At 37.8% G+C, this 27,927-nt stretch overlaps 1 protein-coding gene across 1 annotated transcript in view; it reads right to left on the minus strand.

The window, feature by feature from the left end:
• The window catches only part of MRTFB (myocardin related transcription factor B), a 209,789-nt gene that overhangs the window by 129,378 nt on the left and 52,484 nt on the right, over window positions 1-27,927 (minus strand). Inside the window, exon 3 of the mRNA XM_068967980.1 lies at window positions 737-953. Coding sequence (XP_068824081.1) covers window positions 737-890 — 154 coding nt within the window. The 5' untranslated portion in view covers window positions 891-953. The remainder of the gene's footprint in view (window positions 1-736; window positions 954-27,927) is intronic.

Consider the following 27,927-nt stretch of genomic DNA (forward strand, 5'->3'; position numbering starts at 1 on the left):
TGGAAGTGTGGCAAATCCAGTTGAAATTCTTAATTCTGCCCTTTGATATATACGCTGTTTGTAAATTTTAACACTTTGTTAGTTTTTATGTTTTAAGTATTATAAAGCAGATGTATCTCATCTATCTCTCTTCATTTTTGTTAAAAACTGACAGTACTGTGCCTTCTGGAGACTCCAGAAAGTCTTTGATTAATCAAGAGAATTTTCGGAACAGGTAACAAAGAACAGAAACTATTCATTTTGTATACAAGTATGAGCCAGCTGAAGACTGAGAATACAGCCATATCCTATCCTCGTTAATATAAAAAATACTCAAGAAATTCTTGTTTTCTTAGTGATCACTGAGAGCGCAAATGCTGGCAATTCTACAGTTAAGGTGCAGCACACTGGAGACAGGGAACATGGCAGGAGAATCTAGTCAAGTCCAGTCTATCTTCCCGGAGTCAGCACAGAAAGCTGCTTTCCAATGCTACGCTAGCCTGAGACCTTCTGCTTGTGCTAAAGTGGCTGAACCTAAAACTTATTTCCAAAGATAATGTTACTACTAGAGATGCTGGGGAAATGATGAAAGAACTGAATGGCATGTGAAACCCTGGCTGTTACTCAAAACCAGCCAGCACCCCTCTGAGGTTCTCTCCTCAGGAACAGGCTGCTCAGTGGAACTGACCAACAAATTACTACCAGAGGGTACACTGGCTCACAAAAAGGCAAGCTCCCATGCACACACTGAACTCACCATTCTTCCTTTCGTTAAGAGGAGGCAGGTGCTGACTGGACTGTAAGGAGAGTTCCTGGAATTCGTGGGCAACGGCTTCACTTTGAGGACTTGGAGCGAGATGGGCTAAAGGTCCCAGCTCATCCTCGGTGTCCAGTGCCCCTGTGTGATCCATTGTGTCCCTGCCACCGGCAGCAGCTGGTATGAGACGCCTCTTAAATGTGGTCTGCTGGAGAGACTGACAAAATAAAGAAAGTGTGAATAGATGGTACTTTTCTTTTTCTGATTTGCACAAAAGTATTAAAATGGGAACCCTGAGTTCTCGTTGTTTCACTGCTGTGTGGCAACTGCCATTCCTTTTCCTCTCTTTGGATTCAGGTTCCTTGTCCAACATACAGGAATAATATACCTCCCATTTTAAAACATGTTTACCTACGTAAATAAATACAGAAAGGTATTTTGCATACTTTTTATCTATGCATCAAAGGAAGTTACAGCTATTGGTGTTAATACTTAAGTCCACATTCCCAGCAACCAGCAATGTTTCAGATAAAGACTCCTCCATCAGCCTAGGTCTCAGAGTGAGAACAGAGAACACAACTCTCAGCCAACCCACAATAGACATACAGTTCACAGCAAAGAGACAAAACTTTAAGTCAGTGAAATTTGGGATTATTTACTATCATAGCATAACCTGGCTCATTCTGACTAATACAGAAACTCGGGAACAGAAGTACCAAAGCCACAATTAAAACCCTAAATATGTTATACTGGCTTAGGGGCTGGGCAGCAGGCAAAAAGAAAACTGTAGAGAAAGCTGAAAGCTAAAAGGATGATGGTCCGTATCAAGTGATGGCAAAGCATCTGATAGGCTGCCTGCTTAGTAGCATCCTGAATCAGTGTGTTCATCCACTCTCCTATTGATGGACATCTGAGTTAATTCCAGTGTTTGACTCTTACAAATTAAGATGCAATCAATGTTCTTATATGTATAGATGCTTTCACTTCTCTTCGATAAATAGCAGTGAAAGGCTAGATTGTATGGCAGCTGCATATATAAATTTTAAAGAAACTAACAAACTATTTTTCAAAATAGCTGTGCCACTGTGCATTCCTACCAGCAGTGACGAAAATTCTAGTTGGTCTACATCCTTGCCAACACTTGATTATGGCCAGTTTTAAAATTTTTAGTTTTTTTAATTGGTGTGTAGTGGTATCTTGTTTTAATTTGCATTTCCCTAATTATGTTGAGCATATTTCAATGTGCTTATTTGTCATCTGTATATCTTCTTCAGGTAAGTATCTGAACAAATCTTCAGCTAATTTTTAAATAGATGCTTTTATTTTCTTATTATTGTTTCAAGAACTCTTTACATATTCTGGACAAAAGTTCTTTATCAGACATGTGACTTGTAAACATAGGCATACTTTGTTTTATTGTGCTTTACTTGATTCCACTTTGCAGATACTACATTTAAAAACAAAACAAATCTTGAAAGTTTATGACAACTCTGCATCAGGCAAGTCTATTGACGCCATTTTTCCAACAGCATTTGCTCACTCTGTGGTGCTGGTAATTCTTGAAACATTTCAAACTTCTTTATCATTAAATTTGTTATGGTGGTCTATGGTCAGTGATCTTCAATATCACTGCTGAAACTATTCGGGGTGCCACATAAGATGGCCACCTTCACTGATAAATGTTATACATTCTGATGGCTTTAGCAATGGCCACTGCCTCTCTCTCTCTCTCTCTCTCTCTGGGCCTCCCTATTCCCCAGTATACAGCAATACTGAAATGAGGCCCATTAGGCTAATTTCAATACGCTGCTAGGTTTATCACAGATTTCCTTTCAAGGAGCAAGTGTTTCATGGCTGCAGTCACCATCCTCAGTGATTCTGGAACCCAAGAAATTAAAATCTGTCACTGTTTCCACTTTTCACCATCTATTTGCCATGAAGCGATGGGACTAGATGCCAAGATCTTAGTTTTTTGAATGCTGAATTTTAAGCCAGTTTTTCCACTCTCCTTTCACCTTCATCAAGAGGCTCTTTAGTTCCTCTTCACTTTCTGCCATTAGAGTGGTGTCATCTGCATATCTGAGGTTATTGATATTTCTCCCAGCAATCTTGATTACTGCTTGTGATTCATCCAGCCTGGTATTTTGCATTGATGTACTCTGTACTGAAGTTCAATAAGCAGGATGACAATATTCAGCCTTGACATACTCCTTTTCCAATTTTGAGCCAGTCTGTTGCTCCATGTAGGGTTCTAACTGTTCCCTCTTGACCTGCATACAGGTTTCTCAGGAGCAGATCTTTTTTTTGGAATTCCTTTTCTATGGGAAAATCCAATGAATGTTGGCAATTTGATCTCTGATTCCTCTGCCTTTTCTAACTTCAGTTTGTACACCTGGAAGTTTTGGGTTCACACACTGCTAAAGCCTAGCTTGAAGGATTTTAAGCATTACCTTGCTAGCAAGTGAAATGAGCACAACTCTACAGCAGTTTCAACAGTCTTTGGCATTGCTCTTCTTTTAGACTGGAATGAAAACTGACCTTTTCCAGTCCTATGGAAAATACTTATTACTAAAATCTCCTACTAGCAATTGCCATCTGTTCTTCCCCAGAAGTATACTGGACACCTTCCGACGTGTGGGGACCATCTTCTGATATTATCTTTTTGTCTTTTCGTGCTGTTCATGGGGTTCTCCAAGCAAGAATACTGGAGTGGGTTGCCATTTCCTCCTACAGTGGACCATACTTTGCCAGAACTCTTCATCGTGACTCATCCATCTTGGGTGGCTCTGCATGGCATGGCTCAAAGCTTCATTGAGTTATGCAAGCCCCTTCGCCACAACAAGGCTGTGATCCATGAAGGTGTTCTTGAAAGAAAACCTATGACAAAGCCTAGACAGTGTATTAAAAAGCAGAGATATTGCTTTGCTGACAAAGATCCGTACAGTCAAAGTTATGGTTTTTCCAGTAGTCATATACGGGTGTGACAGCTGGATTATAAAGAATGCTGAACACTGAAGATTGATCCTTTCGAACTGTGTTGCTGGAGAAGACTCTTGAGAGTCCCTTAGACAGCAAGGGGATCAAACCAGTCTATCCTAAAGGAAATCAATCCTGAATATTCACTGGAAGGACTGATGCTGAAGCTCCAATACTTTGGCCACCTGAGGTGAAGAGGTGACTCACTGGAAAAGACCCTGATGCTGGGAAAGATTGAGGGCAGGAAGAGAAGGGGACGACAGAGGATGAAATGTATGGCATCACTGACTTGATGGACATGAGTCTGAGCAAACTCCAGGAAATAGTAAAAGACAAGGAAGGCTGGTGTACTGAAGTCCGTGGGGTGGCAGAGTCAGACATGACTTAAGAGACTGAACAACAACAAAAAAAATTTTTATTACGATATATCAACGGTCTTTTCACTCATAATGCTATTACACATGTAATGAACTACGGTATGGTGTAAACTTATATATACACTGGGAAACCCAAATTTGTGTGACTTGCTTTACTGTGGTATTTGCTTTACCACAGTGGTCTGGAACTAAACCTGCAATATTGTTGAGGTATGCCTGTATTCTTCCCTGGTCTATGGCTTATCTTTTTGTGTTCTTAACAGTGCTCTGTAGAGAACAGATGTTTTTAACTTTATGAAGCCAAATTTAGCAATTTTTTCTTTTATGTATCACATAAAAACCTTTGATTAACCCAAGATCACAAAGATGATCTCCTATGTTTTCTTCTAGATGTTTTATAGTTTAAGATTTTACATTTAAGTCCATGATCCACTTTGAGTTAACTTTTATATCTGCTACGATATATGAATTACAACTTTTTGTTTCTGGGATAAGGTATTTTTTTTGTTCCAGCACCATTTGTTGAAAAGGTTATCTTTTCTCCACTGAACTGTCTCTGCACCTTTGTTGCAAGCCAATTGACCATGGACATGCAGATCCACCTCTTGACACACTGTATATTAAAAGAGTTCCCAAAAAGGAGAGACCCATAGAGGAGGAGGTTCTAAATTCTGTGTATAAACTGCCCACTTCTCTGGCTGACGCCTAAATTATGCACATGCAGGACAAACTCCTAACTCCTTTTATTAAAGCAAAAAGGAAAGAGCTGAGATTTTACCTGCTGCTCACCATTGGAAAGATAAGAGTTTGCAAAAGTGAGTTTAGCCAAGTTAACGGCCTACTAAAATAAAATAATACTGTAAGAGGGAACCTTATTCTAGAGAATCCAGAGTCTCCACAACTGTCCATCCAGAAGTCCACACCCAACAAAAATACCCTTTAATAATGAAGGCAAAATCGTCACCAGGAGACACACACTACAAGAAATGTTAAAAGAATTTCTTCAGGCTGAAGGGAAGTAATACCAAATAGAAACTTGGGTCTTAGCAATGAAAAGCATCAGAGGTGGTAAACAAGTAGATAAATATACTAGTTTTTTCCTCTTGATTTCCTTAATATTACCTTTCTAAGTAAAAATTATAACACTGTGTTATTGGGTTTATAAAGTATGTAGATGTAACATATATGACAATTATAGTATAAAAGATGGGGGAAGGATAATCATATTACTGCAGTTTTATATTTCTATATATATTATAAGGAAGTTGTATGATTTTAATTTGAAACAGACTGAGAAGGTTGTATATTATAATTTCTGGAAAAACCATTTAAAAATTTAAAAACCCAGTTTTAGCCAATAGGAATATAAAAAGCCAAGAGGAATATTAAAAAAGGAATTTACATAATACTCATTTAATTCAAGAAAGAACAGAGAAACAAGAAAGACATGGGACAAACAAAAGCAAATAGTAAAACAGCAGACCTAAATTCAGCTTTCTCGATAATGATGTTAAATGTAAATGAACTAATAAACAATGACTAAGAGCAAGATTGACAGAATGGATTTTTCAAAGTCTAAAAATGTAGAAATGTCACTTTTAAATATGAAAACATATATAGGGTGTAAGTATATAGACAGAAAAAGACAGGTCATTCGACAAAATGCCCAGAAAGGCTGGAAGACATTCACATCAATTAAAGCAGATCTCAAAAGGATGTGTTAGAGGGGTTCAGGATGGAGAACACATGTACACCCATGGCTGATTCATGTAAATGTATGGCAAAACCCAGTACAATATTGTAAAGTAATTAGCCTCCAATTAAAATAAATAAATTAAAATATATTAAAAAAGTTTTTAAAAAAGGATGTGCTGCAGCAGCAGCAGGTAGGTGAATTTGCATATACAATGACTTATTTTGCTATGAAATAATAAAATGACTCAGAATTTTTCCAAATTATGAATTTTCATTCCAAATTATTTATATAAAATAAGATCTGTTAATAGCAAATTAATTCTAAGACACAAGTACCATAATGCCCTTTTAATGGCAAGATGTACAAACTCTGAACTTTAGCACTAATGATTTGGAAAATTCTTTAAACATAAAGTTTTAAAATATTTCCATGCACTATTATCTGCTCCTTAAACTTTTTTTTTCAAACTTATTATATCTTGACATTATGCTCACCTTAAACTCCCACGCATTCCTCCAAATTAAGAAAATTATAAGTTAAAATCTTAACAAAATGTAGCAAAAGAAAAAGTGTTCAAAAATTTTAACTTAATATTCCCAAACATTTTTGATGGAGTACATACTCTTTCTATTCTGAAATTCTATTACCAAATTTGCAGGACGTCATCTAATGTCTACTTAAACGGTTGATAATTTTCATTTGAAAGTGAAATCCGATATCATAAATAAATAAATATTCTCTGTCCAACACTATCTAATTGAGATGTGAAAGAAACGGCATTAGAATGAATTCTTTCATTGGGTTATAATCTATTAATTGTTATGAAAGTAAAGCAATCATTCCACTTTAATAAGACAAACTGTGATAAAATAATAATTTGTCTAGAACTGACAGAATGAATGAGCATGGAGTTTATATCTGACATATCCTCACACATAACTTTATTCCAAAATGAAACTAATTCAACATTTATCCAATACCAGGTCAAAGCACACACAATACTAGGAAGATCAAGCTGGGATATGGCTTCTGCTCTCAAAAGCCAAACCTCTTCATACTACACCAGAGACAGAGAAAATAATATAGGAAAAAAAAAAGAGGCATCACTCTTATATGTTCATCTATCGATTCACTCAAAGCTTTTTTTCTCAATGGAGTCAAAATAACACCAATAATGATCTTATTCAGTTCAGTCGCTCAGTCGTGCCCGACTCTTTGCGACTCCATGAATTGCAGCACGCCAGGCCTCCCTGTCCATCACCAACTCCCGGAGTTCACTCAGACTCGCGTCCATTGAGTCGGTGATGCCATCCAGCCATCTCATCCTCTGTCGTCCCCTTCTCCTGTCCCCAATCCCTCCCAGTATCAGAGTCTTTTCCAATGAGTCAACTCTTCGTGTGAGGTGGCCAAAGTACTGGAGTTTCAGCTTTAGTATCATTCCTTCCAAAGAAATCCCAGGGCTGATCTCCTTCAGAATGGACTGGTTGGATCTCCTTGCAGTCCAAGGGACTCTCAAGAGTCTTCTCCAACACCACAGTTCAAAAGCATCAATTCTTCAGCGCTCAGCCTTCCTCACAGTCCTACTCTCACATCCATATATGACCACTGGAAAAACCACAGCCTTGACTAGACGGACCTTTGTTGGCAAAGTAACGTCTCTGCTTTTGACTATGCTATCTAGGTTGGTCATAACTTTTCTTCCAAGAAGTAAGCGTCTTTAAATTTCATGGCTGCAGTCACCATCTGCAGTGATTTTGGAGCCCAGAAAAATAAAGTCTGACACTGTTTCCACTGTTTCCCCATCTATTTCCCATGAAGTGATGGGACCGGATGCCATAAAGATGCTGGGCTAAGGTAGTTCCCAAATCAGTGCTAACATATGTTTTGAATCAAGCGAAGTCCAAAGTCAAATATCTCTTCATTGTACCTTATTGCTCATAATGACTAATTCAAATGAAAGATTATAAGTAGTATATAATCACTGCTATATAAAAGAAATGTGAAATAATAAAGGGTTCAAAGAACATCAAACTTCAGAAGCTTAATATATAATCAGCCAAATGCAGACAGGTAGAATATCCAAATACATTCAACAAAAAAAAAATGTTTTATCAACAGCAAACTGTTGTCTCTGCCCTTTAAGTTCAGTCGCTCAGTTGTGTCCGACTCTTTGCGACCCCATGAATCGCAGCACGCCAGGCCTCCCTGTCCATCACCGTCTCCTGGAGTTCACTCAGACTCATGTCCATCGAGTCCGTGATGCCATCCAGCCATCTCATCCTCTGTCGTCCCCTTCTCCTCCTGCCCCCAATCCCTCCCAGCATCAGAGTCTTTTTAATGAGTCAAAGCAGCCCCAAGTTACAAACATTAGGGAAACATCTGGCTAATAGACAGCAAAAATAAATTTCTAAACTCAAATAAGATAAAACTTGGATCAAGAAGTTCAAAGACAAAGTTGACCAAAAAGTAATCTCTGCATTAGAAGAGTATTTACTATGGGGTCTTATGATCAAACAAATTGAAATTTTCACATCAAATGACTTCTGAAAAACACAATTTTGAGTCATTGTACTGGTTAACTTAGCGGTAGTAACCCTGGGTTATTTTATGCTATCAATTTTTCCTTGAAAGCTCCTGGTGGCAATCTGCTAAACATGCAATGTTAAGAGCTCAAGATTTATCTACAAATGTAAGAACATATATATATACAATTGCCGTCAACTGTATCTGTGAAGATGTTTTCTAAATATTATGCTGCTGTTTCTATACTGTTAAATTCCTTAACGTTAAACGTTAAATTCCTTAATGTTATCAAGAATTTAGGATCAAGTCTGTTTACATTTTTGTATAAGTAACATTCACCTTTCAGTTTTATAACCGAGGAAAAAAAGAACCACAAAAAAGAACATTTTATCCCATCTGTCCATAGTCACTTTTAGCAATTAGGATGAAACCAAAAAATCAGAGTTCTAAAAGCACATTTTTCAATACAAATATTACTTCACTACATATTGTTTTCATTAACTCTTACCATGAAAAGTATTTCCCTTATTTTTTCTAATTTAATTCCTGTTTTGATCACTTGAATGCATTTATATTTTCAGACTATACAAGTTTGCAGAATAACAACATTTTAGCTGAAAGGTATCTTAGAATCTGTCTAGTATAAGTGCTTTTCAGTCTTCTTCACAATATGATAATCATTTGAGTAACTTAAAATTCCTAATAGGTAGGATAAAGGAGAGGGTCTCTAGAGATTTTGATACAACTGCTTGAATAGAGTGATTCTAATGTGTAGCCAGTGCTGACAATCACTGATCTAGTGGAACTCCCTAATTTTAAAGACAGGATAAATCATTTGCCCAATGAGTGAGACGAGAGGTCAGAAGCAAATTATTATAGCATGTGTAAAAAACAATAGAATATAAGTAGGTACAAAGTGCTGTGGAAACCAAAAGAATTAAATGTCTAACTGTATTTGGGTAAGTCAGGAAAGTCTCCCAGGGTGAAGAGGACTTTGCAGACACAGAAGTTTTTTTCTCACTAGTAAGAGTGCAATGGTATGAACAGCTATCACCTAATATCAAAACGTCCAACAGGGCCAGTATAGAAAAAGCAAAACATGGAGAAGCAAAGACAGGGCTGGTGCAGCAAATTAAAGCACAACTGTCAAGAAACGTGGATTCTGAGAAACAGTGATATGATCAGATGTGTATTTTAGAAAGATCATTCTGGCAGAAGTATGCTACCGATAAAAATCTCGCTGAATAACCAACGTTGGCAAGGATGTAGAGATCCCTTGTTCACTGTTGGTGAGAGTGTAAACTGGTGCAGCCACTATGGAAGACAGCATGGAGGCTCCTCAGAAAACTAAAATCAGAGCTACCATATGATCCAACAATTCCACTACTGGGTATATACCTGAAGAAAATGAAAACACTTATTTGAAAAGATACATATACACCAGTGTTCACAGCAACACTATTTACAATAGCCAAGGCATGGAAGCAGCCTAAGGATCAATCAACAGACAAGTGGATAAAAATGCAGTATATGTATAGAATGGAATATTACTCAGCCACAAAACAGAATGGAAAATGTCGTTTGCAACAACATGGATGGACCTAGAGAGTGTTACATTTGGTGAAGTAACTCAGAGAGACAAAAATTGTATGTTACCACTTATACATGGAATCTGAAAAATAAAACAAACAAATGAATACAAGAAAACTGAAATAGATTCACAGGTATAGGTTGGAAGTGGGCCAAGGGGCAAGACAAGGGTAAGGGATTAAAACAGACAAACTACTACTACTACATGTAAATAAATAAGCTACAAGGATATATTGTGTAGCACAGGGAGTACTGCCAATATTTGATAATTACCATAAATGAAGTATGGGCTTCATTTGTAGTTTAGATGGCAAAGAATCTGCCGGCAGTGCAGGATCGGCCCGGGTTCAATCCCTGGGTGGGGAAGATCCCCTGGGCAAAGGAATGGCAACCTACTCCAGTATTCTTGCCTAGAGAATTCTATGGACAGACCATGGGGTTGCAAAAAGTCAGACACGACTGAGCAACTAACACATATAAATTAAGTATAATCTATAAATATTTTGAATCACAATGTTTGTTGTACATCTAAAACTAATACTGTAAATCAACTATACCTCAATAAAAAAGCAAATAAATATGATTACTGATTAGTTCAAGATGTTAAGAAAAAAAAAATCTCAAGCTGAAAGACTGATGATGGACTAGGTTAAGACAGTGGAAATAAAGAAAGGGGAATAAATTTAAAAAATACTTCAGAGACAAAATTTCAAGGCTTCATAATGAGCTCATATGAAAGGTGAGGGAGAATAAAGAACTGAGGGCGGCTGATTTGGAGAGCTGGAAAAGCTGGCAGGCAGGAATGAGTGTTCACCGTGAGAAATCGCAGGCCCCCTCCGAGGGCACTTTGGAAAAAGGGTGTGGCTGAAGAAAGGGCTATTTGACTTGAAGTAAATCACTTAACCGGTGATCTACCTACTGACTTCCCTGGTGGCTGAGCCGGTAAAAATGTCTGCCTACAATGCGGGAGACCCGGGTTCGGTCCCCTGGAGAAGGAAGTGGCAACCCACTCCATTACTCTTGCTTGGAAAATCCCAGGGACAGAGGAGCCTCGTAGGCTACAGTCCATGGGGTTGCAAAGAGTTGGACACGACTGAGCGACTTTACTCTCACTTTCTTTACTTAGTGAAGTAAATCACTGGGCTTCCCTGGTAGTTCAGTCCGTAATAATCTGCCTGCAGTGCTGGAGACCTGGGTTCGATCCCTGGGTCAGGACGATCTCCTGAAGAAGGAAACAGCAACCCACTCCAGTATTCTCGCCTGGAAAAGACTATGGATAGAGAAGCCTGGAAGGCATGTCCATGCGGTCACAAGAGTCAGACACAACTTAGCAACTACACCACCACCACCACCACTTAACCTCTCAGGGATCTGGTTTTCTAATTTAAAAAATGAAAATGACAAACCAAGGAAAGGGAAGAATATCTACTACATTTCTACTCAGTCTGAAACTGTTTGCTTTACACTCTCCTTAATTTTGCTCTCATGCCCTCCCTGTGGGTAGGTATTATACTCTCATTTTACAGATGAGGAAATCAAAGCTTGGAAAAATAAAGCAAATGGACAGATTCACATAAAAGCCAGGATTGCAACTTTAAAGCCCATGTACCTTCCACAGTAACACGACATTTATGTGCCAAAGCGCAGTAAGTTGGAGCAAATAATTGGGAGACAGATGTTGCTGGGGGAGAAGGCAGTGGTGCGGAGGAGGGAGAGGCAGCTGTGGAATGCTCCACGTGCACAGTTCTTTACACACACACTGAAGGTCCAGAGCCTCAGGCACTGTACTGGGCACCTGGGTTCCGTGACCTCTGTGCGTAGACCTTGTCGAGCAGGCAGTTATGACACATCAGCGCTGGATAGAAGCCAATGGCCTCATCTGCTTCAGGGCAGATGAAGGAAACTCTCTCCTCTTAACTGTTCCACTTTAGGAAACCCTGAAGGTGTAGCCGGAATTAAACTTTAGAGCTGAAGAAAATGAAATCTAAAGCTGTAGATGTACTGCACATAAACAGGACATGTTTTTGACATCAGGTTATAACTTTTTCAAATAAACATCTTCTAAGCAGGGTTTTCATTTGTAGTGGTTGAATTTTTATGTGCAGCTATTAAATACATAGCAGAAATGTCCTATAAATATACCAAACACTGACAATGCACTGTATAGAAAAAGTTACATAACTGCTCTTCTGTGCTTCAAGTGGCAGTTGTAGCTGTAAAAACGCCAACATAGTGATTTATTTTTTAACTTGTTTACTGCAGACATGTTTCAAATGAACAGAACATGGAGCAAAGTGCATACTTAACACTCTCCAAAGTGATGCATTCTGAAGTACTGTACCTAACATTTATGTAAAGAGTTTTTCTGAAATATTCATTATAATCTATGTATAAATAAAAATTTGAATTAGCAAAAGTTTAAAATACATGTGGCTTTTAAATCACTATATAAAAAGACAGAAAAAGCCAGAAAATTTTATTTGTTTCACAAGTAAAACAGCCAAAACCCAAATCTTTTTAGCTTGAACAATTGCATTTTCCAAGTTGATCCAAAATGAATGATTCTCAGAGAATAAGAACTGATTGGAGGATTAATTTTAAGCTGAGATGATTTCTACATTTATCAAACACTAGGCTAAAAACAAACTCTAGTTTTGATGAACCATAAATTGGCATTTGATTTAAAAGCTAAGAAGTAAATATTTATAAACAGATTAAATAAATGTTTTACTTAACAGATAAAAAATATATACTGTACTCCTATTTCTAAGTTCTATAAGGCAGGGAGGTGAGGTGTGAGGGGAAGGAAGAAGAGAAGAGAAAAAGAGAAAAACAAAGAAAAAGGACGAGTAAGGGCCCCTCCTCCTTTTAGGAGGGTGGTCTTTTTTTTTGCTGTTTTCTAAGCTCTTTACTCTTCTTGATATCAGAAATCAGTAGAATTTGAATTTCAATTTAAGCAAAGATATTAAACAAAGTATTGCAAAATATTAATACATGAAAAAAGATGAGGCTTAATTTACTTGTCCAAGCTATCTTGACTAGTTAAGTAGCATAGCTGGGAACCACGAGTCCTCTGTACAAGTCCTCTAACTTATAATCCAGTTCTCAGAAGAGCAATCCTCTTGTCTGAGGCAACCACACAAGATATTGGGTAAAATGAAAACTCAATTAACAGAGGAAATCATTACAACTGATATACATAAATCGTAAAACATTTTCTTTCAGTTGGAGTGCAGAAAGACCCATGTGTTTGCCAGTCTTCCAATATAGAGTCAAGGCCGTCTCTCTGTAGATGTCAGCTCTCTGGCATAAACTACCACTGTCTATGACTCCTAGTTTCCATTTATTTAAAGTAGAACAAACATTTAAAGGATTTTGAGCACAGTGTCTGTCTATATTTTTACAGTTCTGAAGCCAACTTAGTTTCTTGCCCACATTCAATTTAACAGTTAAGTATTAAGTAACATGGCTTTGTGGTCCCAGACATTTAACATTTTTGCATGCATAGTTCATCAGTTTACATAATATTTGGTTAAACTACATAATTATGGTTACTACTACTACTACTGGAATAAACATATTTAAGAATAAACACAGCTGACTTTGGTTAGCACATAACTTAATAATTAGTGAGGGCAGAAATCCATCACTAGACTTCAGTGTCACCTCCTCAACACGCCCACACAGGAGTGGGAGAAGGCTGCCCATCCCACAAGTTGAGCAAGAGGAAGATGGATAAGGCAGGTTCAACCACGAAACATTTTTAAACTGATGTTGATGCCAAGGGCACCTCATACTGGAAACTTGGTCTTTTCAAGGTTTCTGGAATCTGTTAATACAAATTACTTCTTAGATATCATTTCATTACTGTCTAACTTTATGCAAAATGTGTTAATACTGCACTCTGAGACAACAGTTCAGAGTACAAACCAAATGAAAGTTAATATTCAGAGTTTTGCAACAGCATTCTAGCAGATAGTATAGTTTTACCTAAGTTTCTAATGCCACTGTTAAATACAAAATGATCTATTCTCACTGTAGCACGGTCCTTTCAAAATTGTTGTGATTTCTTCTCTCCATTAAACACTTCAGCATACATCATAAAACTGCAGTTTCAAACAGCTGTGAAACAACAGTTGTAGATAAATATTTTTTGTGGTTGTTGAGATATAATTCACATACTGTAAAATCCATCATTTTAATGTGTACAATTTAATGATCTTTAGCAATCACAAGGTGTGCAACCATCACTATCTAATTTCAGAACATCTCATGATATCTAAAAGAGACCCCACCCCCGTTAGTAGTCACCTCCTAATCCCCCTTCTCCCCACAGCCTTTGGTACCACTAATCCACTTTCTTGTCTCTATATACTTGCCTATATTCTAGACATTTCACTTAAACAGTTTTACATCCTTTCTAATCTAGATGCCTTTTGTTTCTTTTCTTGCATTATTTCCCTGGCTAGACACTGTACAATGCTGAGCACAAGTGGCAAGAGTGGATATCCTTTCTTGTTCCTAACCCAAGTGCAGAAGCGTTCGGTCTCTCACCATTAGTATGCTGCTAGCTGTAGGTGTTTCACAGATGCCCTTTGTCAGGTTGGAAACACCCTCTTGTATTCCTAGTGTTTTGGGTGTTTTTATCACGAAACGATGTTAGATTTTGTCAAATGCTTTTTCTGTATTTATTAAGATAACTGTGGGTCCCTCCCTCTTTATTCTGCTATATAGTGTATAACATTGATTTTTAGATGTTAAATAAATTTTGCATTCTTGTGATATATCCCACTTGTCATGGTATATGATCCCTTTTATAAGCTGCTGGATTTGGGTTGCTACAACCCTTATTTACAAGAGGTATAGTCTGTGATTTTCTTTTCATGTGCTCTCTTTGGTTTTGGTATCAATGTAATATCGGCCTCAAAGAATGAGTTAAATATTCCCTTATCTTCTATATTTCGGAAGAGTTTACAAAAAAATGGAGTTAATTCTTTAAACTGGTGAATACATCTGGTTCTGGGCTTTCCCTTTTGGCAAGTTGTATCATCACTAATTCAATTTATTTGCTACAGGTCTACTCAGATTTTCTAATTCATCGTGAATCAGTTCCGGCAGTTTGCATCTTTCTAAAAATTGGTCCATTTCATCTGAGTTACCTAATTTGTTGACATTTCACTGTTCACAGTATCCTCTTAAAATTCTTTTTATTTCGTAATGTTAGTAGTAATGTTCCCACTTTCATTCCTGATTCTGGTACTTTGAATTTTTCCTCTTTTTTTCTTAGTCTAACTAAAGGTTTGTCCCTTTTTTCAAAAAACTCTAATCAAAACCCAGGTTTTGGTTTCCCTGATTTTTTTCTATTATTTATTTCTATTCTAAATTTTATCACTTCCTTCCTCCTGCCTGCCTTAGGTTTAGTTTGTTCTTCTTCTCTGGTTTTATTAAGGTGGAAAGCTAGGTTGTTGATTTTAGTAATTTTGATAAGATATTCTTATCTAAAAAAGTTATCTAGAAAATTAAGGGGGAAAATTAGAAACTAGAAAAGACAGTTATCTAGAAAAGTTCTAAACTTTTCACAAAGTGATATAATATGCATCTTAATGCACAGTAACCACACTCATAAATTAAAAAAAAAACACTTATGTTCAAACTAGTTAAGGTTAAACATTCCCAGAATCATTTCTACAACAATGGAGTATAATTTCAGACATTACAACCACACTATATGGATACCTTGCCTTCTTCAGAACATACCCAATGAGGAAAACATCTCATTCCTCCACAAACAGTTCTTTTCATCTCAGAATTCTATCACAAGCTCCTTTCTTGTACTGAAAGGAAACCATCACTGTGGCAGGTTGTATTTTCAAAAGGAAGACATGACACTATCTTCATTCCTACGTCTTCTTATTACAACGTGACTCTGGCATTCCTCCTATCAAAAGGTGAGGCCTAAGCTGCTTCTGCTTGCATTTAGGCTAGTCTGTGCTATAGGGTAAGGGGTGTTGCTGCTAAGTCGCATAAGATTAGGTCATAATAGATCTGCCTAGGTCTCTTAGAATATTCATCTTTGGAGCTGCTGAGTTGCCCTGAAGCTGCTATATGGTGAGGAAGCCAAAACTAGCCCATGAAGAACACATACCAGCCCTAAGATGAGGTGAAGAGACAGAAATGCCTGGGTAGCCCCTAGCTATTTCAGTCACCTTCCCTTGCTGTTGTATTTTCAGCCACTGTCTGACTGCAACCAAACCAGAGACCAAACCACAACCGCCCAGCTGAACCCTCCTCAAATCCCTTACCCATAGAAGATAATAAGTAACTACTGTGGGTTTCAGTCAGTAAGTTTCAGGTGATGTGTTACATAACAATTTTAACTGGAATATCTACTCTAGGTAAGTACTCCTTAATCCAGGGTCTATACTTGGCACCAGGAAGAGAAAATTCAATTAATTTTCGAACAGTGGAAATACTAAAAAATTCATAGATCATTCTCAGTGTTCTGTGTGCTTGCTATCAATTCATTTGACAGTTAATTTTTTTAATTAAAAAAATTTTATTGGGACATGTTATTTTAAATCACAGTTTCCCTTTTCACAACTCTGGTCAGCTAGCATGAACTAATTAAAAGATAGCTCATCTGCATTTTCTTAATTATGAGGCCCAGAACTGACTCCAGTCTTCCAAGGAAGGTACACATGAACTACTGAAAAATGAAGACTATTTCACTCACTGGTGAGGCTTTTATTAATTTGGTGTGAATTTATACATATGAACCTTTAATAAAATCCTTTTCTGCAGGGAATGGTACACTACAGGATATCAGTTCAGAGTTAAGGTTCTAGAGTTAGATATGGAGACAAAATTCAGCAATATCACTAAGAAGCTATATAACCTTGAGCAAGGTGTATTAACTCAATAAAGCTTAATTCTTTCATTTATAAACAGGTCACAGGACCCTAGTTTAAATTAATGCGATTATGATAAAGTTTAAATGTCAGCATATAAGTAGCTACTATTATAATGGTTTCTCCAATCATCCTCTTCCTATTTAACTGATTTTTTGCTTGTTTTAATTCAAGGTCAGAGTCTCACAATTATCTCTATTAAAAAAGCTCTTCTTATACTTATTGCTTCATTTATTTATGATCTTTTAAACAAATAAACATTAATAGAAGATGTAATGGAAGAAAACACCCATTCACAATAGCAACAAAAAAGATAAAATATCTAGAAATAAATGTAACTGGGGATGTAAAAAATCTTTATAAGGAAAATGTTAACACATTACTGAAGAACTGCAATGAAGACGTGAAGAACTACAGTATATTATATTCTTGGACAGGAAGACAATATCACATAGATATCTGCCTAATTCAACTTATAAAATTTAAATGATTGAAATAAAAGAACAAAAAGGATCATTTTTCCTTTGAAGTGGAGTAGGGAACCTGAGCAAGCTAATGCTAAAGCCCTATGCAAAAGAAAAGAAAAAAAAAAAGAAGTTGTTGCCTGGAAAATCACTGAAAGAGAGGCAAGAGTGCTGCTACTAGCCTTAAGAAATATGCAAATATATTATGAAACCTCAATGATTAAAACAGTATGACATTAGTATCTGAAGTGAGAGACAGAAAGACATGATACAGAAGAGAAGGTCTAAAACTTGGTACATCTTTTTATGGGCTCCAAAATCAATGCAGATGGTGACTGCAGCCATGAAATTAAAAGACGCTTACTCCTTGGAAGAAAAGTTATGACCAACCTAGATAGCATCTTCAAAAGCAGAGACTAAGGTCCGTCTAGTCAAGGCTATGGTTTTTCCAGTGGTCATGTATGGATGTGAGAGTTGGACTGTGAAGAAGGCTGAGTGCTGAAGAATTGATGCTTTTGAACTGCGGTGTTGGAGAAGACTCTTGAGAGTCCCTTGGACTGCAAGGAGATCCAACCAGTCCATTCTGAAGGAGATCAGCCCTGGGGGTTTCTCTGGAAGGAATGATGCTAAAGCTGAAACTCCAGTACTTTGGCCACCTCATGCGAAGAGTTGAATCACTGGAAAAGACTGATGCTGGGAGGGATTGGGGACAGGAGGAGAAGGGGATGACAGAGGATGAGATGGCTGGATGGCATCACTGACTCGATGGACATGAGTCTGAGTGAACTCTGGGAGTTGGTGATGGACAGGGAGGCCTGCTGTGCCGTGATTCATGGGATCTCAAACAGTCGGATACGACTGAGCGACCGAACAGAACTGAACTGATGCATGGAAATTTAGTATATAATAACACTGGAATTGCAAATTAAGAGCTTAAAAGATGGACTTTTTGAAGAAAGGGAGGGGGGAGAAAAACTTAACCTAGTTCAGCAGGATAAATCGCTCATGAATCAGAGATTTAAAGGTTAAAAAAGAGATCATAAAGGTTATAAAAGAAAATTTATTTCTTTGTCATTGCCATTTCTTTGCCAATGCCATTGCCCCTCCATTGTCTTGGAGTGGGGGAGACCTATCACTCCAACTCCTGAAGCCACAGAAAAAGATGAATAAATTATATAATTATATATGGTGGCTCAGACGGTAAAGAATCTGCCTGCAATGGGGAAGACCTGGGTTCAATCCCTGGGTTGGAAGATCTCCTGGAGGAGGGCATGACAATCCACTCCAGCATTCCTGCCTAGAGAATCCCATGGACAGAGCAGCCTGGCTGTCTTCAGTCCATGGGGTCGCAAAGTGTCAGACACGACTGAACAACTAAATATATGCATATGTATTTATATGTATATTCATATCAACGTCTACATGCCAGGAAAACCATACACAAGATCAAAAGTGATCAAAATGACATACCAGGAAGTCTGTATTTGCAACTTATCACACAAAGGAATAATCTCCTATCAACAGAAAAGATCAATAATGAAAAATTTTTAATGAGCAAAGGATATGAGTAAAGCTCACAGAAAAGGAATGTTCTTTTAAAATATGACAAGATGCTCAACCCTCCTCACAAAGAAAGAAATGTTAAAACTACCACAGGAAACCATTTTCATTTAGACTGGCAAAATTCTGAACGTTTAATAACACAGATTGGCGAGACTGGGCCTTACCTCATAAATTAGAAGAATATAAAGTGATATAACCTTTATGGATAAAATTTGTCAGCACCTATTAAGATTACAAATATACAAACTCTTTGATCCAGCAATTTATCTTCTAGGAATTTACATGTTCAAGATGTAACTGTAGGTGGGACTTTCAGAAAGGCAGAGAAAAGAGCTCAGAAAGTCCTCTCCCCAAAGGCAATGACAAAACAAGACAACATAGCCAAACATAACCTTTTCAAAACTCCAGAAACTAACCAAAGGCATATAACAAGTGCAGAACTATTTATTCAATAAAAAAACCTACTGAATCTTCATTAAAAAAAAAAAAATTCTGTGGCATTTTGCAAATCACATATCAGGTAACGAACTGGTGGATCCAGAATGTAAAGGACTCTTAAAATTCAAAATACAAGACAAAAATTCCAATTTAAAAATGGGCAAAAGATTAGAATAAGCATTTCATTAAAGAGGATATACAAATGTCTGATAAACACATGAAAATATGCTCAGTATCATCAGTCATTTGCACAGGGAAGTACAATTAAAGCCACAATGAGATAGCCCTTGACACCCACTAGAATGGCTATAATAAAAAAGACAATTAAAACTGTTGGAAAGGGAGTGGAGAAACAGGAACCTTCACATAGCGCTGGTGAGAATGTAAAATGATACAGCTACTTTGAAAAACCACTTGGTATTTTCTTAAAGTGTTAAATAAAATTTCATCATGATCAAGCAATTCCACTCCTAGTTATCTATCCAAAAGAAATAAAAACATAAAATCTACACAAAAATTTGTAAACATACATTCATAGCAGCATTGTTCATATAGCTCAAAACCGTAAACAACTTAAATGTCCATTAATTAGTGAATGGATTAATCAAATGTGATATACATTCCAGTGGAATATTATTCAGCCACCAAAAAGAAAGCAACACTGACATAATATGAACTAAACTAAAAAACATTATGCTACTTGAAAGAAGACAGATGCCAAAGACCACATGTTGCATGATTCCATTTACATGAAATTTCCAGAAAAAGCAAATCTGTAGAGGCAGAAAACAGACTAGTGGTTTTCCAGGGTTGGAAGTGGGAAGAGGGATTAAGTGTAAATGGCCAAAGGTTTCTTTCTGGTGTGATGAAATGTAAAATCAGATTGTAGTGATGGCTGCCTGATTCTGTAAATTTACCAAAATCCATTAAATTTTGCTCTTTTAAACGAGTGAATCTTAAGGTATGTAAATGATACCTCAATAAGGCTGCTTTTAAAAAGATACTATAATCTGTGTGTGAATGCTTATAGGAGCTTTATTCATAAGTCTAAAAAACTGGAAACAATCCAAAGCCCTTCAGTTTGGATAGAATAAAACACGGTGGTGCATGCATATCATGCGATACCACTAAGCAGTAACAGGGATGAGCAACACCCTCTGTAGCAAGAAGGCTGAGCCTCAGAGGCATCATGTTAAGTTGAAGAAGCCACCCTCAGAGGCTTCGGTACAGGGACACCGTGGGAAAGTACAGACAGCAGATCCCTGGCTGGCAGAGGTGGGTTGATAACAAAGAGGAAGCCAAAGGAGTTTTGGGGAGATGGAACTGTTGTGTATCTTGATTATGGGTGTGGTTACACAACCCTATATATTTGCCAAAAATCAGAACTGTATGTCAAAAACAGTGACTGTGGGACTTGCCTGGTGGTCCAGTGGCTAAGAATCTGGCTGTCAATACCGGGGACATGGGTTCAATTCCTTGTCCAGGAACTAAGATCTCAAGTGCCTTGGAGCAACTAATAAGCCCATGAGCCGCAATAAGCCTGAGTGCAGCAACTACTGAAATCCAAGCACAGAGACCCTGTGCTATGCAGCATGAAAAGCCTCGCAATGAGAAGCCCACAGACTGCGACGAGAGGGCAGCCCCTGCTTGCTGCAACTAGAAAAAGTCCGAGTGCTGCAACTAGAAAAAGTCCGAGTGCTGCAACGAAGACCCAGGGCAGTCCTAAATAAATAAATACTACTTTAAAAAGTGTTATCATGTGAATATTAAAAATAAATTTTAAACAATGATATTGTATTTGTTGCACATGATTTTTAATAGCGACCAATTAGAAACAACTCCAGTTATGGTCAATAGGAAATGAGTTAAATTATTGTACACCCAAACAAAATATTAATGCTACCCTGTTATAAGAAAGAATGAGGAAGCTCTCACCATACTGACATGGAAAGAGATATGATTTATTGGTAAGTGGAACAGTGAACCAGAAAAAGAGAAAAAGAAGAATATAAATATATTCAGTTTTGCTAAACTGAAACTCTGAATGAAGACACAAGAAAGCAGTAGAACCATTTTCAACTGAGTGAGTGTGAATGGGGTGTGCAATAGGGTAACTGCTGTCAGAGGGAAGAGCAGATGTTAGTACTGTTTTATTATTATCTTTGAACTTTGCTGTTGTTTAGTTGCTAAGTTGTATCTGACTTTTTTGCAACCCCATGGACTGTAGCCTGTCAGACTCCTCTGTCTGTGGGACTTCCCAGGCAAGAATACTGGATGGAGCAGGTTGCCATTTCCTTCTCCAGGGATGTCTGAAGACGTGAATGGTAAAAAGGAAACAAATTAACACAAAAATCAGTTTTTGAATATTGTTCCTTCTTCCCATATATACACACTCAATGTTGTGCCATCTGAAATTTGTTTGCCTATTGTATATTCATCTTGGTCAATGATTAAAATAAAAACTGAAGAGAACTAGGGAAATCCTTGCAATAAATTAATAAAAACCTTTCTTAAACTGATGTTAATCCATTACTACACACTATCCTAACTTCAGGAGTTTTGTGAAGCACAACTGTGGATGAGTTACTTAACTTCCCTAAACCTCTTTGTAAAATGGGTGTAAATGAAATCTCTCTTCAGTTCAGTTCAGTTGCTCGGTCGTGTCTGATGCTCCGCAACCCCATGGACTGCAGGCACGCCAGGCCTCCCTGTTCATCACCAACTCCCAGAGTTGACTCAAACTCATGTCCACTGAGTTGGGGAGCAAATTAAATGTGGCAGTACCCGTCAAGTGCTTGGAATCAAGGCTGGCACTGAGCAGGCATTCAATAATTGCACACTGGCTTTGTTTTTAGTTATGGCTGGTTCCTGGATGATGTACTCACCTAACTGTCACAGTGTTCAGCCCACATTTCATGAGAGACCTGTCACACAAGACCTGTGATGGTGAAAGCTGCCTGGGTTCAAATTTCAGCTCTGAAATTTTCTAGCTGGAGGGCAAACCACTTAAACTTCCAAAGCCTCGGGATCTTTAGTTAAAAATGGGGTGACAAAGGTACTTATTTCACAGGATTAAAAGGAGAATTGGACGGATTTGAGGTGCAGAGCAGAGCTTTGAGCACATATTAAGTAGTCAACAAATATTAGCAACTCCTGGTCCCCTAATGCAATTATTAAGGGAATTTTGTAAAAACTTCATGTTAAACCTCATTTCTAGCTTGTCTTGACCTTCTCGTACTTCAAATTTCCAAGTAAAAAAGAGTTTATTCCTACCAAATGTTGTGACACCCACACAAAAACATTCTGATGAATAAATTATAATACGGTTTTTAAATTTCCCTAACAGGCATACACAAGCTAGCTCTAAAAGTAATGGAGGTTGAAATCAATATTCATATTTTGTACTGTTTTCTCTAATATTTGGGATTTAACAGGTTTTGGACTTCTAGATATTTGGCATTTTAACATGGCTATATATAAGGGTTGTTCTGAAAAAAAAAAAAAAAAAAAAAAACTAGGTACCCGAACTAATTTCAGTGATTATAATAATTTACCAAGTTTTTTTAAAGTACAATTAATAAAATAAAAATGCTCTATATACTTTTTATTTCTTATAACCTTGTTATCTCTTCAGCTTTTTCCTAAAGTAGCCAGAAAAGTTTTCAGGATTTTGAATGTAGTCCTTGAAAGTAACTGTTTAGGGTTACAATTTATGTACTGGAAATGACTAAACCAATGAAGGGGAAGGAGCTCAGGTTTCTGTGTTCCATAAGCTCTTTGTTTTTCAAACAGCATCATTTTAATTATTTCCTATAAATACATCAATGTCCTTAAGACAAATATTTTTCAGATAAAGACTAAAAACCTTTAATCATCACTTGGAACACAATAGAAATGACCTCAGCATATTATAAACCTTCTAAAACAGATTTAGTGCATGAAAACTCATTTGCCAAATGAGAAAAGCAACTAGTTACATGGGATTACTAATCAAATTATTTTCAGAAGAAAAAGACTATCAGATGAGCAACAACAGAGTATTTTTAGAGAATTCTAGGAGATCTTGGCTGACATAACCATTCTCTCTTTGCCAAGCCAGGATTTCCATTTAACTTTGGGTAGGAATTAAGACTTCATTTCAAATGAGAGAGAGCCCTAAGTATTTCAAATACTTGGAGCCCCAAGTATTTATCCCCAATGGAATTCTGACCATGAACCAAAGATGGCCTTTCCAGAAGGGCTGGGCAGAGGGTGATGTAACACGATATGTCAGAGGGCGTGACCATGCAGCCATTCATACACTCGCCCCTCAGGTAGGCTGAGGCAGCTGCCCCCACCAACCTATCCAAGGTGTCACACAGAGGGCCAGACACCCCTATTAGCATAACATCCAGCTCCCTCTCCTTAGAACAAAGCACTGGTAAAGACTGTCAGCCTTAAATGGCCTTTGAGGCTGCAGGCAAGTGACTCCAGACAGGTCTTTATATGATCTCCTAGGCAATTCCACCAGGTGACTCGAACAGGGAATTCCAACAGGACAAAACAAAACGCAGATTTCTCAGTTTTGAACAACTCAGCCCCATGCACATCACTGAAGTACTCAACACACTTGTCTGCAGCCTCAAGTGCAGTACTTGGGTGCAATCTCAAAAACGACAGAATTATCTCAGTTCGTTTCCAAGGCAACCATTCAATATGACAGTAATATTGTGATATTGAAGAAGCTGAAGTTGAATGGTTCTTTGAAGACCTTCTAGAACCAACACCAAAAAAAGATGTCCTTTCATCACAGGGGACTGGAGTGCAAAAGTAGGAAGTCAAGAAATACCTGGAGTAATAGGCAAGTTTGGCCTTGGAGTACAAAATAAAGCAGGGCAAAGGCTAACAGAGTTTTGTCAAGAGAACACACTGATCTTAGCAAACACCCTCTTTGAACAACACAAGCAAAGCCTCTCACGTGGACATCACCAGATGGTCAACACCGAAATCGGACAGATTATATCTTTTGCAGCCAATGACAGAGAAGCTCTATGGAGTCAGCAAAAACAAGACCTGGAGCTGACCATGGCTCAGATCATGAGCTCTTTATTGCAAAAATCAGGCCTAAATTGAAGAAAATAGGGTAAACCACCAAGCCATTCAGGTATGACCTAAATCAAATGCTTTATGATTATACAGTGGAGGTGAAGGATAGATTCAAGTGATTAGATCTGATAGAGTGCCTGAAGAACTATGGATGAGGGTCATAATATTATACAGGAGGTGGTAACCAAAACCATTCCAAAGAAAAAGAAATTCAAGAAAGCAAACTGGTTGTTTGAGCAGGCTTTACAAACAGTTGAGGAAAGAAAAGAAGCGGAAAGCAAGGGAGAAAGGGAAAGATACACCAATCTGAACATGGAGTTCCAGAGAATAGTAAGGAGAGATAAGAAGGCCTTCCTAAATGAACAATGCAAACAAGGAGAGGAAAACAATAGAATGAGAAAGACTAGAAATCTCTTCAAGAAAATTGGAGGTATCAAGGAAACATTTCATGCAAGCATGGACAAGATAAAGGACAGAAACAGTAAGGACCCAACAGAATCAGAAAAGATAACAAGAGGTGGCAAGAAAACACGAAGAACTATACAAAAAAAGTCTTAATAACCAGGAATAATCACAATGGTGTGTCCCTCACCTAGAGCCAGATATCCTGCAGTATGAAGTCAAGTGGGCCTTAGGAAGCATTACCACAAACAAAGCTAGTGAAGGAGATGAAATTTAAAAACTTAAAAGATGAGCTATTTAAAAATCTAGAAGATGATGTTGTAAAAGTGCTGCACTCAGTATATCAGCAAGTTTGGAAAACTTAGCAGTGGCCACAGGACTGGAAAAGGTCAGTTTTCATTCCAGTCCCAAAGAAGGGCAAACTACTGTGTAATTGTGCTCATTCTGGATGCTAGTAAGGTTATGCTCAAAATCCTTCAAATTAGGCTTCAGCAGTACATGAATGGAGAACTTCCAGATATAAGCTAGATTTAGAAAAGGCAGAGAAACAACCCAGAAATCAAATTGCCAACATTCAAGCAAGGGAATTCCAGAAAAACATCTACTTCTGCTTCACTGACTATGCTAAAGCCTTTGACTGTGTGCATCACAACAAACTATGGAAAATTCTTAAAGAAATGGGAATACCAGACCAACTTACCTGTCTCCTGAGAAACCTGTAGGTGGGTCAAGAAGCAATGGTTAGAATCTTAAATCCAACAACTGACTGGTTCAAATTAGGAAAGGAGTGTGACCTTGTCACCCTATTTAACTTATATTTGAGAATACATCATGCAAAATGCCACACTGGTGAATCACAAGCTGAAATCAAGATTGCCAGGAGAAATATCAACAACCTTGTATATGCAGACGATACCACTCTAATGGCAGACAATGAAGAGGAACTAAAAGGCTAAAGATGAGGATGAAAGACGAGATTGAAAAAACTGGTTTAAAACTTAATATTCAAAAAACTGAAATCATGGCATCCAGTCCCATCAATTCATGGCAAACAGAAGGGGAAAAAGTGGAAGCAGTGACAGGTTTTACTTTTTTGGGCTCCAAAATCACTGTGAATGGTGACTGCAGTCATGAAATTAAAAGATGCTTGCTCCTTGGAAGAAAAGCTATGTCTAACCTAGACAAACTATTAAAAAGCAAAGATTCCACTTTGCCAACAAATGTCCCTATAGTCAAGGCTATGGTTTTTCCAGGAGTCACGTATAGGTGTAAGAGTTGGACTATAAAGAAAGCTGAGCGCCGAAGAATTGATGCTTTTGAACTGTGGTGTTGAAGACTCTTGAGAGTCCCTTGGACTGCAAGGAGATCCAACCAGTACATCCTAAAGGAAATCAGTCCTGAATATTCATTAAGGACTGACACTGAAGCTGAAACTCCAATTCTTTGGCCACCTAATGCGAATAACTGACTCATCTGAAAAGACCCTGATGCTGTGAAAGACTCAGGGCAGGAGAAGGGAATGACAGAAAATGAGATGGTTGCATGGCATCACCAACTCAATGGACATGAGTTTGAGTAAACTCTGGGAGTTGGTGAGGGACAGGGAGGCCTGGAGTGCTGCAGTCCTTGGGGTCACAGAGTCGGACACAACTGAGCAACTGAACTGAATACTTCAATAAAATTAAACATTCAGTTCTGCAGTCACACCAGTCACATTTCAGGTGCTCAACAGACACACGAGACTCATTACTACTAGCCTAGCCACATGGAACAGAAGATCCCCATCACTGCCCAAGTGCTCTGGCAATGCTACTCTGTATCCTTTGGCATTGTGTAAATTTCTTTATAGTGAGTGTGAAAGAAAAAAAGATTTCTTCGAAGGAAAAAAGATCTTTCCACTTTGGGAAGGGGTGGGGAATGGTTTTGGTGTTTTTTTTTTTTCATTCTGTATCTCTTTTAATAAGTTATTTTTTGAACATTGCAGAAACACCAGAAGCTTTATGTTGTTTAATTGCTAAGCTGTGTCCAACTTTCTGCAACCCCATGAACTGCAGCACGCCAGGTTTCCCTGTCCTTCACTATCTCCCAGAGTTTGCTAAAACTCATGTTCACTGAGTTAGTGATGCCATCCAACCATCTCATCCTCTGTCGTCCCCTTCTCCCGCCTTCAATCTTTCCCAGCATCAGGGTCTTTTCCAATGAGTTGGTTCTTCACATCAAGTAGCCAAAGTAATGGAACTTCAGCTTCAGCATCAATCCTTCCAATGAATATTCAGGACTGATTTCCTTTAGGATGGACTGGCTGGATCTCCTTGCAGTCCAAGGGACTCTCAAGAGTCTTCTTCAACACCACAGTTCAAAAGCATCAATTCTTGGGTGCTCAAGCCTTCTTTATGGTCCAACTCTCATATCCATAATGACCTTTATTCTGCCAATTTTCTCTAAGCTATTTAATTCTTACTAATTCAGTTCTACTTAACAAGAGTTCAGATGCCACCAAAAGAAGGAAGACAATGTCATCATTTGAAGCATCGTGACATTGGTTTCGCTCTGTAACATCTAAAAAAGGTTATGTTACTCATTCTCAGTAGAAGCAAGCACAGTTGAAAAAACTCTGCAGTTTAGACAAACATTTAAATTGAAGGTTTTCTTCAAAAGAATAATAGCATTTAAAAATAGTATTCATTTTTTTCCAATTGAGCACAAAGTAGAGAGAAAAAAGTGCCATTTTAACTGAAAAAGAAAATGGCAATGCTAAGAACAAGTCTTGAAATGAAGGCTGTAACACCAAAGAAATGAATGTTCATAACAACCAGTTCTTCAGGGCTTTCTCAGGTAACAGGAGTTTGAAGCATTTAGTGAGGTTTTAAAGAGAATAACATTTTAAATGAAAAGTTAATGAAAAGGTCTCCAGAAAAAAAAAAATGGCACATATATAAGTTCGTAAGGAATATACAGGTAAAACCACATACAGGAGACTCCAAGTCTCCTTTGAAAAACCATTAACTGCTGCTGGAAAATCGCAACCCCAGTCCCTGCTGGGATCCCCATCAGCATCCAGTGACCTATGAGGTCCCACGGGAGATCTAACCTGTGCCCTAAAAGTCCTCCTCAAAACTCTCCACAGCATCACATCCATCTACTTTCCTAACGCAACCACCAGACCCAA

The sequence above is a fragment of the Capricornis sumatraensis genome, chromosome 3, assembly GCF_032405125.1.
Source record: "Capricornis sumatraensis isolate serow.1 chromosome 3, serow.2, whole genome shotgun sequence".
In the NCBI taxonomy this organism is placed as follows: domain Eukaryota; kingdom Metazoa; phylum Chordata; class Mammalia; order Artiodactyla; family Bovidae; genus Capricornis; species Capricornis sumatraensis.